Raw genomic sequence first — 16,008 nt, 5'->3', positions numbered from 1 at the left:
CAGCTGTCAATGACTGTCATTCCCTATTGCCACTTTTTAATTCCTTCACCTAAAGTATCTGTTTGCCCAGCACTTTTCCAACTATTTTATTTCATTTTATCTTCAAAATGTTGTAAAGTGCACAGGGCAGAAAACAAAATTTAAATCTTATAAAACAGAAGTATCATGGAGTATCCATGAGTATCATAAAGCTAAAGCAATTTGTTTGTCTCAATTCCCAAAGCTCGTAAGAGTGGAGACTGAAACAACTCACGACTTACAATTCTTAGTGCGGAGCTTTGTTGGGCAGAATTGTATAAATAGAAAGCACAGACTTCATAATAGGTACTTCTGGGATCTGAATCCCAGTCCCATTGCTCATCAGCTGTGATATCTTGGACTAGTTACTTAACCTATCTGAGCTAAAATCTGAAAACCCAAGCAAGAGTTCAGCAAATCAGCAGAGAAACCTCCTGGAAAGAAATGAAAGTTTATGTCTAGCTTCAGTTCATTATTTGGATTCAGACGGGCATCCTAAATCCAGCATCTCAGGGAGAATAAAAGCAATTATAACAAAGGCAAAATAAAATCTACACTTTATTCTCAGGTGGGGAACTGCCAAAAATCACCTCATACATTTTTAAATGGGTTCTGCTACTATTCTAAACAGTCTCTTGCAACAAGCGCCTAGCAGTTCTTTCCTCATTAGAGTTTTCCCTTAAATGAACGTGTCCCTTTTTGGCTGGCCCTGTAGGGGCTACATCACGGATGAGTCTCGGCCTCCCTGGTGGGGTGAGACTGAAGCTCCCACCACATCTCAGAGCCCATTCCCAGGTTTTCACCTGAGCTGCCTCCTTGGTTGGTCTGCAGTTCTATATAATTGGCTATGATTCTAATCAATTCTCCTCCTGTATCATGAAGCCATCTCCCTTTCTTCTGCTCCATACGCCCTTCAGCTTAGCCTACTGAATGCTTTGCTGGACACTTAGTGAAGCACCTGCTCTGTATGACCTCATTTAATCTTCAACAACCCTGTAATAGAATACATTATAGTCCCCATGATATAGACAAGAAAACCAAGGCTTAGAGTAAGTGGTTGGTGAGTTGGCCAGATCCTCACACCTAGCAAGTGATTATTAAAACTGCTCTGACTCTGAATTCTGAGCTTAAAAGACTGCTGCTCCACCAGCTCCCATGCTTTTTTCTGCCGTGGTACAAGAGCATTTCCTCAAAGGGAAAGTATAGCACTAATTAATATTTGTGATTAATTAGCATATGCAAAAAAGTGAGCTGACCAGATGCTGAGCTCATGTCTCCCTACTTGTGCCAAAAAGTCTTTATAACTCCATGTGCTACCTTCCTTCCATCACAGACTCCCTGCATCAGGAATTTCATCCCTGTAAAGCAATCTTCCACAAAGACACGTAATAAGTGAGCTGTATTTCAAACAAACAAAAAACCGAGTCAAAACAGTGGCAATTTCCTATCTCTTAGAAGAAGAAAGCAAAAGAGAAGGCTTAGTCACCATCCTTCAGGGGGCAATTGCACCTTCAAGACTACTCCTTACATGCAGTAAAGCTGTATTTCTTGGATTTTTCTGCATTCGTTCCACTTTCAAATGCATTGCCCTATTGCCCCCATAGTTGATTCAGTGTTGTCAAACTCCATGTCTCCATTCTATGTTGGTAAAATATGGTCATGGTACCAAAAATACACTTCTATCAAAAAAAAAAAAAAAAAAAGCTGGCCTCAGAATGTGAAGTTATTTTATTTTTAAAACTTGTCCCCAAAGCTTATTTCTTGGAGATCTGGGGGCCTCTTTCCATTTGCTTCCACTCAGCCTCTTCAGCCTGTGAGTGTCCCTCCTTCCCAGCGGCCCACAGTCTCGGTGTTGCTGCCCTTGGGGTCCCGGTGGTCCTTGGGCCCCTCCCTATGCCTGCCGCTGCAGTCGCCCCCTGCCCGTCGGGGCTTCTCACCCCCGGGACTGAACCCTCAACCCTCCCACTTCTGTGGCACCAGGACTTCCTGCTTGCTTCTTTCTCCTTTTTATTCTTTCTACCTGCCTTTCAGAAACTTCTTTCCAGGTCCAAAGTCAGTTAGATATTATGTAGGCTATTTTGAGGGAAGTGCATAAAAATATAGAGAAGGAAATGGCAACCCACTCCAGTATTCTTGCCTCGAGAATTCCGTGGATAGAGGAGCCTGGTGGGCTGCTGTCCATGGGGTTGCACAGAGTCTGACACGACTGAAGTGACTTAGCATGCATGCATTGAAGAAGGAAATGGCAACCCACTCCAGTGTTCTTGCCTGGAGAATCCCAGGGATAGAGGAGCCTGGTAGGCTGCTGTCTATGGGGTCGCACAAAGTCAGACACTACTAAAGTGACTTAGCAGCAGCAGCAGCAGCCTAAAAATCATCACCTACCTCCTTTTTTTGATGGAGAGAGAAAAAGATAAGATGGGATTTGGAGGTGTGACTGTGGTGTGAGGGGAGGGTATAGGAGGTGAGATCAGAGGGGAATTCTCATTACAATGACCCAGAAGAGGCTTCCTCACTGGCTTCCATCGTGCGTTTTTACCCCTGGAGCTGGTAGCCAATGGGCCCCCTACAGAATTATGCTACTCAATGGCACCCCACTCCAGTACTCTTGCCTGGAGAATCCCATGGACGGAGGAGCCTGGTGGGCTGCTGTCTATGGGGTCTCGAAGAGTCGGACATGACTGAGCAACTTCACTTTCATTTTCACTTTCATGCATTGGAAAAGGAAATGGTAACCCACTCCAGTGTTCTTGCCTGGAGAGTCCGAGGGATGGGGAGCCTAGTGGGCTGACGTCTATGGGGTCAAACACAGTTGGACACGACTGACGCGACTTAGTAGCAGCAGTAGCAGCAAGCTTCCAGTATTTCATATCTCATTAATCCTCTCCTCTAGTCAGACTCCAATATTGCCACAATGAATCAAGCAATGGATCCCCTGTCATGAGATGACATCTCCCACCACTAAGTAACAGAGGAAGAAGTAAAGAATATCATGGTATGTGAGACCTTAGCCAGCCTCTCCATTCTCTCGAAAGGTCATCAAGCACATGGCCTATGGAGCCAGCCACCAATGTTAAAGTTCCGGATGTCACTTACTAGCAGCATCATTTGGGAGGTTATCCAACCTTTCTGAGCCTGTTTTCTTATCTGCTAAATGGAAATGAATACTACTACTTTAGCTCACTGGGCTGTTGAGAGTGTTAAATAAGATAATGCAGGCAAAGCAATATGTGCCCAGCACATGGTAGACACTCAAAGCAACTCGGATACATCAATGAACAAAAGAGGCCAGTCTCTCCACACCACTGCATCGTTCCTCAAATTATTACACTGTTATTATTATGCATTTCTAAGAGACGTAACAAATAACTGCAAAAAAGAGACACAATCAACCAGTTTAGCCAACAACCTTTTATACTGGGGAAGGCTGAACCTGAAACAACATAGGATGCACTAAAGCCCACAGATGCTAAATCAATCATTTCCACCTGTCTTGCTCTCGCAGTAACTTTGCACTCCTTTATCACTCAAAAATTTGTCTCATCCATCTTGGTATTCTTTCCATGCATATTGTGCCCTCAAAATACCACTGCTAAAATATAATCTACTAAGGACAAAAAAAATCTTCCTAGAGTAAAAACCTCAGTAAGTTTGGCTATGTGTGCTTATGTGTGACTAAGTCACTCCAGTTGTATCCACCTCTTTGCAACCCTACGGACCATAGCTCACCAGGCTCCTCTGTCCATGGGATTCTCCAAGCAAGAATACTAGAGTGGATTGCCACGCCCTCATCCAGGGCACCTTCCCAACCCAGGGACTGAACCCATGGCTCTTATGTCTCCTGCTTGGCAGGCAGATTCTTTATCACCAGTGCCATCTGGGAAGCCCTAGTTCTTGCTATAGTATAGTACAGTGTTAGTCACTCAGTTGTGTCCAACTCTCTGAGCCCACCAGGCTCCACTGTCCATGGGATTCTCCAGGCAAGAGTACTGGCGTGGGTTGCCGTTCCCTTCTCCAGGGGATCTTTCCAACCCAGGAATCGAACCCAGGTCTCCTGCATGGATTCTTTACCAGATGAGCTACCAGGGAAGTTTTTGCTATGTTAAAGTCACTTAGTCGTGTTTGCCTCTTTGCAACCCCATGGTCTATACAGTCCATGGCATTCTCCAGGCCAGAACGCTAGACTGGGTAGCCCTTCCCTTCTCCAGATCTTCCCAACCCAGACACTGAACGCAGGTCCCCCGCATCGCAGCCAGATTCTTTACCAGTTGAGCCACAACGGAAGCCCAAGAATACTGGAGTGGGTAGCCTATCCCTTCTCCAGGGGATCTTCCCAACCCAAGAGTCCAACTGGGGTCTCCTGCATTGCAGGCGGATTCTTTACCAACTGAGCTATCAGGGAAGCAACTTTCTGCTATAGTCAGTCTATAGTTTCCATTCTGTTCAAGTTTATCCCACTTCCCCTTACATGGGCTCTTTGTGGCAACATTTTTCTAACATCCTTACCCGTGCCTTTATCCATGCGAATGGGACAATATCTTTCTCATATGGTACTGAAGTTCCTCCACTTAGTGCTTTCCACTTGACCTTTCCTAGACTGAATAAAGGAAGCTCCTAAACAGACGTGAGTCCTCTCCGCCTGCTGCCAACAGATGGCGATAGGGATCATGCAAGGTTATTTCACTGTGTTAAGCCCTGCACCCTGATGGTTCTCTACTTGCCAAGTTGCAGGCTTACAGTGTCCGTGCTAGGTTTTGAGATGTTTGCAAACATCATTAACCCCACAACATGTCTTTTAAGTACAAAACTGAAGGCAGTTTTGAAAATGACATTAAGAAGTTTAAGATGACAATGCAAAAGTAGAAACACTTTAAGAAACCCAAAGTGATACAAAACAAATACGGCATCTGTGAAATGAATCATTCTAAGATGATATGCTATGATATGAATGACTATGATATGAATGACTGCAAAGACAATATGTATGTGAAAATAACAGTCCCTAAGCAATAAGCAGTAACCATTGTATAAAGCAAGGAAAAATAACTAAGCGAAAAATGTAAAAACAAAACATAACTACAGACAAAACACTTTTCCTGCAGTTAGAGGGTAAGTATCAGTGTCACAGGATAATTATTTTGTCATGTGACAATTAATCTAATATTAATGCAGCAGAGACTATGATTTATTTGTGGCCTTGCAGCAGTGGTTCTCAGCCTTAACTGCACACTAGAATGATCTGGGGAGCTTTTAAAAATCCTGAAGCCCAGACTGTGCCCCAGAACCTCTAGGGGTAGGACTCAGGCACTGGTTGTGCAGAAAGCTCTTAGGAAATTCCAATGTGTGGTCAAGGTTAAGAACCACCGCCTTTCAAAGCTCAACCTGGAGAAAAACACAGCTATGACTGGTTCTGTGGATTAAATCCATTCATATGTGCAGATTGATGCGTGTTGAGCCTCGACACCTTAGCAAGTACTTCTCGAGGACATCCGTATCTCCAAGGAGATAAACTATCTGCCTCAAGGTATTTTGCTTTTTAGATTCCAGAAATTGGTATGGGGAGAGAAAGGATACTATCAAGGAAGAACAGAGTTTGGAAGGAGCTATTCATTCATGTATTTGAAAAAAATTTATCACCGAGCTACCAGCTTCAACATCTCTTAGCCATTTCGGTAAATTCATTTACAAACAAATGGACACACAACCCATTCAAAACAAAAGGAGCTTCTAGACACAAGCACCTTGCCCTCACTTTAATCTCCAAACAGTTAGACTAGCTCCTGGACTGTCCCCTCACCCAGTGCAGTCTGGTTCCCCTCCATCTTTCATAACCAGATTTGGCATGTAAACAAATGGATCATTTAGTTCCCACACACAGCCCTCAGGCTCTTCTCACCGCGACCCACTTTTACCTTGTCCGCCATTATCATCGAGGAGCCCCCGTGGATGCCCAGGATGGGGGTGAGAGTCTGGGCTGAAATGAAGTCAAGGATCTGGGCGATGGCTTCCTGGTCTGTGTCATCAGCAAACACCACCCCCTGGATCTTCCGGTCGGACATGAGATCACAGATGCGGGTTATGATGCTCTTTGGGTCCGTCTCGTTCATGGCCACCAGCTCCACGCGGGGCACCACAGAGAGATGGTGGAAATCATCTTTCTCGTGGGCGTCCTTGATGGCCACCTCGTCTGAAGTGCCCACGAGGATGACAGCAATGCCTATGCTGGGCGGGCTCTTCTGAGAACGAGCTCTGCTGCCGGACACGGCCAGGACAGCCAGCACCAACCAGAACTTGGGGGAACAGCACTCCGCTCTGGGCTTCATCTTCAACTCGTCGACTCCCTGGAAACATACACACAACAGAGGTTAAACTACAACCCACACTGTCTGGGGAGAGGCTGGATACTTCAAGTCAGGGAACTTATCTCCTTCTCCTGATCCTCAAACCCAACTTTTATCTTCTGGTTTGGTTTCTTATCTCTTGTGTTTGAGCAGTAGAGTAAGAGGGGGAAAAAAAAAACCCAACTTTTCCAAAGCATCAGAAATCCTTGAGCATGACAGTAAGAGATGTTATTGCTTTAGCCATCATCAGCAGACAGGCAGGGACAAGCCATGGAAAGAGGATGCAAGTGGTCCAGGCAGTCACGCCAAGTATACCAACACAGGATTCTCCAAAAAGGGGTCTAACTGTTGCTATGAGATCCCTGGTACCCGAGTCACAACCCATCCTTTAATGGCTCTTGAGGCCAAAGGATGGCAAAGGCCAGGCAAAATGAGCAGCAAAATGGGCTCAGCAGAGGCTACCAACAAAACATGACCTGGAGCAGCCAGATATGGGAAGCTACAAACACTGAAGCCCCCATTCTTGCTACCTGGACTTCGTATTCACCTCAAAGAGGAAAAGAGCCTGCAGATTCTTCAGCAATCCATCTGGCTCTTATTACTAAATCAAAAGCAACCCATACATGGGCAGTACTTTTAAAAATATCTCCTTTGATCCTTACAATAACCCAGCAGGGGGAAAATAAGAAAAACATTATTATCACCGTTTTATGGGTGTTGAAGCAAAGCCTAAGAAGTATGAGACCGTGAGCCAATTAAATGAAATGAACATGTACCCAGATCTTCCAGCTTTCAGGCCGGTTTACATCACACTGCCTCTTACATCATCAGTTACTATGAGGATAGTTTTATTCCCATTTGATTATGCATCGAAGTATGGTGATTTTGACAAATGCTATTAAATTACTGATAGAGTCTCCTTCCTGAAATGACTGACTTCATGTCTGCATACAATTCACCACTTTCTACCTTTTACAAAGATCTCCTGCCTTTTTACTTTCACATATGCCCCTAAGTATTAAACTCTGCACCAGACGGAGGGTGCAGCTCTCCACAGAGATGTATAATCATTTGTTATGCGTCTGGGATGTGCTAGGCACCGTATTAAGCATGTCTTCCTATGCAATCTCTTTGGTCTTCCTAAACTAGTCATTTTATCCCCGCTTCTCAAACAGAGAAACTGAAGCTCAACAACGCTTATGCGATGTTGCCAAGGTCAATGATATTACAACAGCATGCCAATACAGACACATAGCATCTTTATACTCCAAGGAAATAGTCTACAAACTGCACCCCAAACCAAAACTAGGGTTTTCGTTCTTCTCCAAAGAGAGAGTGTAACCAAGGATGAAAATGCTGCTTCATATCTCCTGCTTGTTTGGCGGGGGTGGGGGGGTGGTGTGGGATGGGCAGGGCCGGGGCGGGAGGAGAAGTAAGATATTAAGAATCTAAAAGCTTTGAGAGTCTAACTAACAAAAAGAAAACAGTAATGATGAGGGTGTTGAGTGAAGCAAGATAACGCAGTATTCAGGCAGAGCAGGCTGACGGCAAAGAGCATTAATGATTTGAGGCTAAGATGCTGGGGACATTTTGTGGCTGAAGAAGCACAAATCCGATCCAGGTCTTGGCAGAAAACATTCTGGAACCCTTGCTGTTGTGGTCCTCCTTCCACTGCCAAGAAGGAGCCTTGTATCGATGGCGTTGTCTTTCTTGTGCACGCAAGGTAGAGGAGTGGCTCAGTGGCACACATCTGAGCAAGGTTTGCTCTTGACTGCTTCATTGGCTATGTCTCTGTGGAAACAGGGAATGACAACGAGGCCCTGGAAACCTGTGTGCTGAACTGTCCCCAACAGGGCAGGGCAGCTGAGGGCTGAATTCTCTATCCCTGAGCTCCCAGCCAAGCAGCACTATACAGAGTCCAGCAGCACTGAATTCTCAAAAGAAGACAGATGGGTTCAGCATCTCAAAGAGCTATTGGCATCACATCTATTAAATTTCAAGGACTGACTCTCAAGGAGAACCAAAAGATTTAGAAGTTGGCAAAAGTAGCAACTAACTTCATTAAAGTGGGGCTCTAATCCTACCATCATCAGTCACTACATCAGACTCTTTCACACTGAAAAGTGGTCCACTCCGTCATGACAGTTTATTAACTTTAATGCACTTCCCTCTCCCATTCTGATGTTTTATTTGCTCTCTTTAAGACACCTCTTACATTCCTCTATTTCTTCTCACACAATATATTACACTTTGTATGCGATGGAGACTGGTGACACTCGAAGAATAGACTCTGGTTTTACTGAGCATCTCTTTTATACTCAGGATCGAGCAAAGCACTTTATAAAGCAATACATTATGGACGATACCAGTAACAGAGGGACTGCGAGACAAACAAAGAAGTGCCGTGAATACAAACTCAATTTCACACATTAGAAGGGGGTTGGTGCAGAGAAAGCTTGTAGTCCAAGATAAGCAAATTGGTTTTCCTCCCTTCCACCCACAGACCACGGTCAGTCTTCAGGAACCTGCTTTATGAAGCCGCAGCCCCTCCTCTGGACTGCACTCCCCTTCCCCCAGGAGAACTGAGCATCCTGTCTCTTGGACTCTTGCCATCGCCTGTTGCGTGTCTATCTAAATACCTATTACCATGTATTAGCGTTATATGATGATGCATCTGCCTATCTTCACTGCCTGGTCATCTCCTGGTAGGCACGAACCTTTTCAGTTCAGTAAACAGTTATTAAGCACCTCCTCCCTAGCAGATATTGTTCTTGTCGTCTGGGAGGCAATGGAGATAGGTTCTAACCTCCAGGACCACAGTCTAGAAGATAGAGACACACGAGAAAACCTCACCTCGCCTGTATTTGCAGTTCCTGAGGCCGAGCAGGGCCTTGGATACAACAAGAAAAGACTGAACCACTGAGTTCCTACCATTATGAAATTATCAATATTTGGCCATTTATACCTGTATTTTTAACCTATTTTACACATTATATATTTACAGTAACATTTTACCTATAATCTCCCCTATGCCAAACACTATAATTGCCAGGTAATTTTCATGGATTATTAAATCAGATATGAACATTATATAATTTTCCCCTGCATTGGCTGCCCGAATGGTTGAGTAGGTAAAGAATCCATCTGCAATTCAGGAGACGTGGGTTCGATCCCTGGGTGGGAAAGGTCCCCTGGAGAAGGAAAAGGCGACCAGCTCTAGTATTTTTGCCTGGAAAATTCCACGGACATGGACAGAGGAGCCCAGTGGGCTACAGTCATGGGGTCACAAAGAATCGGACACAATTGAGCATATGGCACAGGCACAAATCAGGAAACTGCTCTTCTGAGAAAGAGGTCAAGTACATGAACCAGATCACACAGCTAAGAGGGGATGTCATCAAGTTTCAAACCAAAGTTGGTCCCCAAAACCTTTGCTGGTTCCATCCTGCTCCCTCTCAGTATGTGTGTGAATTAATGAAGAAATAAACAAGTTCACTAACCAAACCAAGCTGTGTTCTCATACCAGTTCCACATTAATTAAGTACCTGGGGATGGTCAAGTCTTCATCACTGTCTCTATTTCCTCACAGGTGAAATTCGGATAATATACCTAACCTAAATACCTGAAAGAATTTTTTTTGTGAGGATCAAATGGTCATATGCAGCTGGAAGTGCTTTGAAGAATATAAAATGCTCTATAGATGCAAAGGATGTTACCTTTCCGCTTCTGTAGAAGTTGTTCAAGGAACCGGGCTATTTATGAAAGTACCAGGTCGGCATATGGAAAGTGGGGGGTGCGGTGGCTGGCAGAACCTGAGAGGAAAGCTAAGAGGAGCCTCACAGTGGGGGGCAGGAGGGGCAGTAGGAGCTATGAGTTCCATGATGTTCTAACTCCCTGAAGACAATGTTGCTTACTGGCCTGAGGGTAGCAGCAAACTCCCCAGACAGCTTACCATCAAGTGTAGCAGAATTCAAGAGTCATTAGAGCCAGGGACAATAATGGGGATCAATGAAGTTCGGCACCCCCTCAAATGATGCTGTCAATTCAGACCCAGGCGTTCACAAGCAGAAACAAGAAAGCAGCAGGATTAGAGAATTAGCTGTTCACCTCCTAGTCCTCTGCGTCCTTGTGGCTTGAGATGAGTGGCCCTTAGATTTACAGCAAGCAGAAGACCACAGCAGCTTGCGTTGTTGCCTATGAGCAGAGCCGGGTAACTCTAATAGGAGCCAGTCTACACTTTGCCCACAGTGGACTCCAAGGGAAGACATATCTGAGTGAGAAGCTGGACCAATCCTGTCCTCAGAGAAAACTGAGTCCTGGGGCAACCCCAACAGGAAGGATAAAATGTGATTTAATAGATGATTAAGTCAAATTCTCCAAGTACCATCCTTAATGCAGTCAAGACAGTGTTCGGAGTGACCCAATTAAGGCAACTGTGATTAGAATATGACAGACAGCAAATAAATTGAAGATTAAAAGTGCCAGAACCATACATCAGGTCCAGTTTACCAAGATAGCAATAAAGACAGAAAGTTCAGATGCACAGGCCTTAAAATCTGTTACACAGGAGAACGCAGGGGAAAGAAGTCTCACACAGTGTAAGTCAAGTGACATATACATGAATGTAACCTTTACGGAGGGCAATGTGAGAATGTCCATCAAAATTTTAGTATCAAGACAAAATAAAGTTGAAGATGAAAATATTAAAATTGACAATGAGAGATGTCACATACTAGGTCCGAGAAGATACCATAATCCTGAATATATACGAATCTAAAGATAAAGGTACAAGATGTATAAAGCAGCAACTAAAATCACACTACAGAGTAACAGGTACATTCAACAGAAAAACGCCAACAGTGGCAAACGATCAAAAAGATAAACGCCAAACCAAAACAATCCAAGCATAAGTAATCAGCTTCAACTATTTCAGATATCTAGCAACACATATACAACAAAGAATATATATTTTTAAGCGCATGAAAAATAGTAACTCTACAAAAGTGCCTCAGTATATTCCAAAGAATCAATATGAAATGATTGGCAGTTTCTATAACATGATTAAATTTACAAATAAAATTTTAAAGGTAGCTGAAAGTATCACACATCCAAATTTTTTTTTTAAATTTATCTATTTGGCTGCACTGGGTGTTAGCTGTGGCATGTGGGATCTAGTTCCCTGACCAGGGAACGAACCTGGGTCCACTGCATCGGAAGCACAGAGTCTTAGACACTGGCCTACCAAGGAAGTCCCACATCCAAAACGTTTTTAAAAACGATAGCACTAAGGTTATGGAGGAAGTCATAACAGAAATGAAAAATCCTTTGACTAGAATGACAATGAAAATATTAAATATCAAAATTTCTAGAGCATAACTGAAACAATTTAGAGAGAAATCTATACCTTTAAATTCATTTTTAAGAAAATAAAATGTAACTGATTGTAATTAAATTTTCCCTTATTAAACAAGGAACAGAGTCAACCCCAAGAAGGAGCTGAATAAGAAAAGATAAGAAAGGAATCAATAAGACAGAAAGCAAGGAAAAAACAAAACCATAAGCTGAACCTTTGTCTACATTAGACAAAATTCTGACAAGATCAGAAATGGAAGAGAAAATGCAAATGAAATGGAAAAAGAATCAATAGCAATATATACAATAAAAATTTTAAGATAAAAGAATATTATGAAAGCTAGCTGCTTTTAAAGTTAATGCATAAAATCTAATTTTAAAAAGCAAAAAGAGGTTCAAAATAATGCAGGAAATTTGTATAAAATAATAATCATCAAAGAAAATAAAATGGTTATCAAAAGTCCCCAATCCAAATGCACCAAATACACTCACCCTTCCTTTGCCAAAACAAAAGGAAATAAAATAGGTAATAAAATATGAAAGAAATGAGCCTTGTTCGTACAAGTTGAACAAAACAGAGAAAGAAGAAAAGTTTAAATATAAATCCAGATAATTATAGTACAAGAAAAGGTTATCATAGGTCTCTTTCAGCTATGAACATAAAGGCAAAAAAATCCTAAACAAAATATTAGCTAACAAAACAAATAATATATTTAACAATAGTAATAATAATAATATTCAAGTGTGATTTATGCAGGGGTGGTTTAATATCAGAATATAAATAAAAATAATTACCACGTTAATGGACCAAAGGGGACATTTGCATGAATATCTCAAAAAATGAAGACATTTCTTTAAGGGCAACACCTATTTATGACATAAATGTTAGAATATTTTCTTAACTTTTTGATGACAGGAAATAAAGGAGATCATCAGTCTACCTGTAAGAGTATATACCCCAAACTTTTTAAAAATTTATTTTTAATTGGAAAAAAAAAAGTGAAAGTTCAAGTTGCTCAGTCGTGTCCAACTCTTTGTGACCCCAAGGACTATACAGTCCATGGAATTTTCCAGGCCAGAATACTGGAGTAGGTAGCTTTTCCCTTCTCCTCAAATGGAGGATAACTGCTTTATGCTGCTGTCTTGGTTTCAAAACATGAATCAGCTGTTGTTGCTGGTACTAAGTCGCTTCAGTCGTGTCCGACTCTGTGCGACCCCATAGATGGCAGCCCACCAGGCTCTTCCGTCACTGGGATTCTCCAGGCAAGAACACTGGAGTGGGTTGCCATTTCCTTCTCCAATGCATGAAAGTGAAAAGTGAAAGTGAAGTCGCTCAGTCATGTCTGACTCTTAGCAACCCCATGGACTGCAGCCTACCAGGCTCCTCTGTCCCATGGGATTCTCCAGGCAAGAACACTGGAGTGGGGTGCCATTGCCTTCTCCAACACATGAAAGTGAAGAGTGAAAGTGAAGTCGCTCAGCTGTGCCCGACTCTTAGCGACCCCACAGACTGCAGCCTAAGTATACATATATCCACCCCCTCTTGAGCCTCTCTCCTACCTCCCCATCCTACTCCTCCAAAATCTCTTAAGAAATTTTTTTTTTTTTTGACAATGAGAAAAAGGCAAGTTTAGTGCTATCATATTGAGCATCCTGGTAAATAAGTCAAGAAAACAGAAGTTTTAAGACTAGAAAAGATAGAGAAAAATAGTAGTATAAGATAATATGGTTATCTGGACAGAAAATCCAACAGAATTTTAAAACTATTAACATTAGCATGGGGAGAATGAGATTGCCAGATAAATACTACTCGGAGAAAACATCAATAGATCTTTTAACCAACCAGAAAATGTTAACAGTCATAACAGCAAAAACAACTATAAATTATTTAGGAATTAGCAAAAATGCACAAGACCTCTGCAGAGAAAAGCTGAAACTCTTATTAAAGGATATGAAAGAAGTCCTGAACAATGCAATCATACACCACATTCACAGAGGGGATAACATAATATTTAGAGAGTTCTATTTTCTTTCAAATTAATCCGTAACTTCAAGGCAATTCCTATCAAAATAACAGCAGGATTTTTAAAGGAATTTTATTATCTTATTCTAGGAGATACACACAAGAATAAACGTACATAGAGAACAAATTAACTGAGCAAGACATCCTTATCTGAACCAATAATGAAAGTGTGCCATAAACAGAGAAGTATGATTAACTTAACACTGCGGAACAGATCCAAAATAAAAGAAAAATTTTATTAAGAACATTTAAAAAATGTTTATGTTCCAAGTCAATTTGGGGTTTTAAGTTAAATACTTCCTAAATTCAAATTTGTAAGACCAGAGCAAATGTTGAACCAAAGAGGTGCCTTTGAGTCAGAATAATAGCTTAGCCAAATGTGTTCACTAATCATCTGAAGCAAAAAGTATAACTGATGTCACACGTCTACTATCCAGTGCCATTCTGAAGTCAAATGCCATCTACATATTCAAGGCATTTGGAAACCCAATTTCAATCCTCCAGATGCATTCAAGATCCATGTAAATTTCATCTAAATCTGTACCAATAACATATAAAAGGTGGTGCAGTGGTAAAGAATCTACCTGCCAAGCTGGAGACGAGCGTTCAATTCCTGGGTCAGGAAGATCTCCTGGAGAAAGAAATGGTAACCCACTCCAGTATTCTTGCCTGGATAATCCCATGGACAGAAGAGCCTAGTGGGCTCTAGTTCACAGGGTTGAAAAGAGTTGGACATGACTGAGCAGGCACACACTTTTAATTTTAGTGTACTTAGAACCTACAGCTTCTCCCTATATTGTCATCTTGCTCCTTTTCATACTATTATTATCATCCAAACTCTTGGAGCTTCTGAGTTCCCTTGCCCCTGCTCTTTGTTCAAAAGGAACAAAGTAAGAAATCCTGGTGGTCTGGAGTTTGGGGGCTGAGACTGTGCCTATGAAACGAATGACAAAATAAAAGTCTACCTGTACACTCTATAAACATGCCGAACCCAATTTTAATGTAGTCACCAACATGGTAACAACAGTTTAATGGTCCTGCTGGGGTATTTAGCTAATCTAAAAACACTTCTGTGCGAGCTAATCCCAAATCCATTTCAACATACCATAGCCACAACCAATAATGTAAATATAAAAATCAAAGAAAAGGGAGCCTTTAGTTAAAATCACTTCTGGAAAAGGGCTCGATCAGGGAAGAGCAGGATCAATGGGAGAAAGGAAAATGATACAGGTAACATTTATCTAAACTACTTTAGTAGATAAACTACTAAACTAGGGAGTAGATGGCTCCATCAAGTCTTCCTGCAAAATGCAGGAAAGGATATCCTTCCAAAGACCACCAGTCCCCAAGACCCTATGGAAAGGTGGTCCCCACATTGGAAAGGGCCAGTGTAGCATGAATTCCTCAGCAGGGAAATTTGCTTTCCTAGGACCTCTGTCACCAAAGAGCCTTCTTGTTCTTACTCAATCCAAGCAGACATACCACCTCAGCCTTGTTCTATTAATACAACCTACCTCCTTGTTCTGCAATACTTTAGTAGATAAATCCTGGCTTTTCTATCTCATCTGTTCTTTCCTTCTGTATGCTCAAAGCAGAAGTGTCACTTCTACTGTCACCCAAGTTCTTGACATTAGAGTTGAACAGGCAACTAATAAAGGATTATAAGTCACTTTACATGTGTGCATTTTCATAGGAATTTGTAATACAAACATAGATGATGATCAACACTCTCACCAGCAACAGCCAGTCATAGATTTTTTTTCTCTTTAATATTCTGCAAGAGCAGACACCAAAATTGTTCAAAATTTCTCTTGCAACATCCGCACACAGTTCTTAATTATAATTAATTTATATGCCTCCAAGGACAGTGTGGGCAGCCTTGGTGAAATCCAAACCTTTTGAAACCTGATTCTGATTATTACCATTTGGCAGCAGATTAAGGCAATCGTGTGTATTGGTTTAACAGCAAAATAGCATTTTCAAGTGTTAATAAAAATTATTGGCTTGTCACTGACTATTAAGAGGGGTGATGAGCAGTAAAAATGGGTGATGGATAATAGGAACGACAATCATGGGAACAGGGTAGCAGGAAAAATATCTACTGGAAAGGAGGTCAAAGACCTTGGGAAGATAACAGTGATCCAGGAATGGGGCAAGGACCACGAGAACTTTACGCATTCAACCAGAAAACACTGGTGTTCTGAGCTAAAGAAAACCAGCCTGCACTAAAACAGAATTAAAAATGGGGTGTTGAGAAGGGCCATTTCCAAGTGT

General features: G+C 42.0%; 1 protein-coding gene across 1 annotated transcript in view; it reads right to left on the bottom strand.

The window, feature by feature from the left end:
* GRIN2B (glutamate ionotropic receptor NMDA type subunit 2B) overlaps positions 1-16,008 on the bottom strand; it is a 528,935-nt gene that overhangs the window by 378,694 nt on the left and 134,233 nt on the right. The window contains exon 3 of the mRNA XM_027967851.3: positions 5,931-6,359. Within this exon, the coding sequence (XP_027823652.3) occupies positions 5,931-6,341 (411 nt within the window). The 5' untranslated portion in view covers positions 6,342-6,359. The remainder of the gene's footprint in view (positions 1-5,930; positions 6,360-16,008) is intronic.

The sequence above is a fragment of the Ovis aries genome, chromosome 3 (genome assembly GCF_016772045.2).
Source record: "Ovis aries strain OAR_USU_Benz2616 breed Rambouillet chromosome 3, ARS-UI_Ramb_v3.0, whole genome shotgun sequence".
Classification (NCBI taxonomy): domain Eukaryota; kingdom Metazoa; phylum Chordata; class Mammalia; order Artiodactyla; family Bovidae; genus Ovis; species Ovis aries.
Note: the sequence above shows the minus strand (reverse complement) of the source record. Positions and strands in the feature narration are given on the sequence as shown.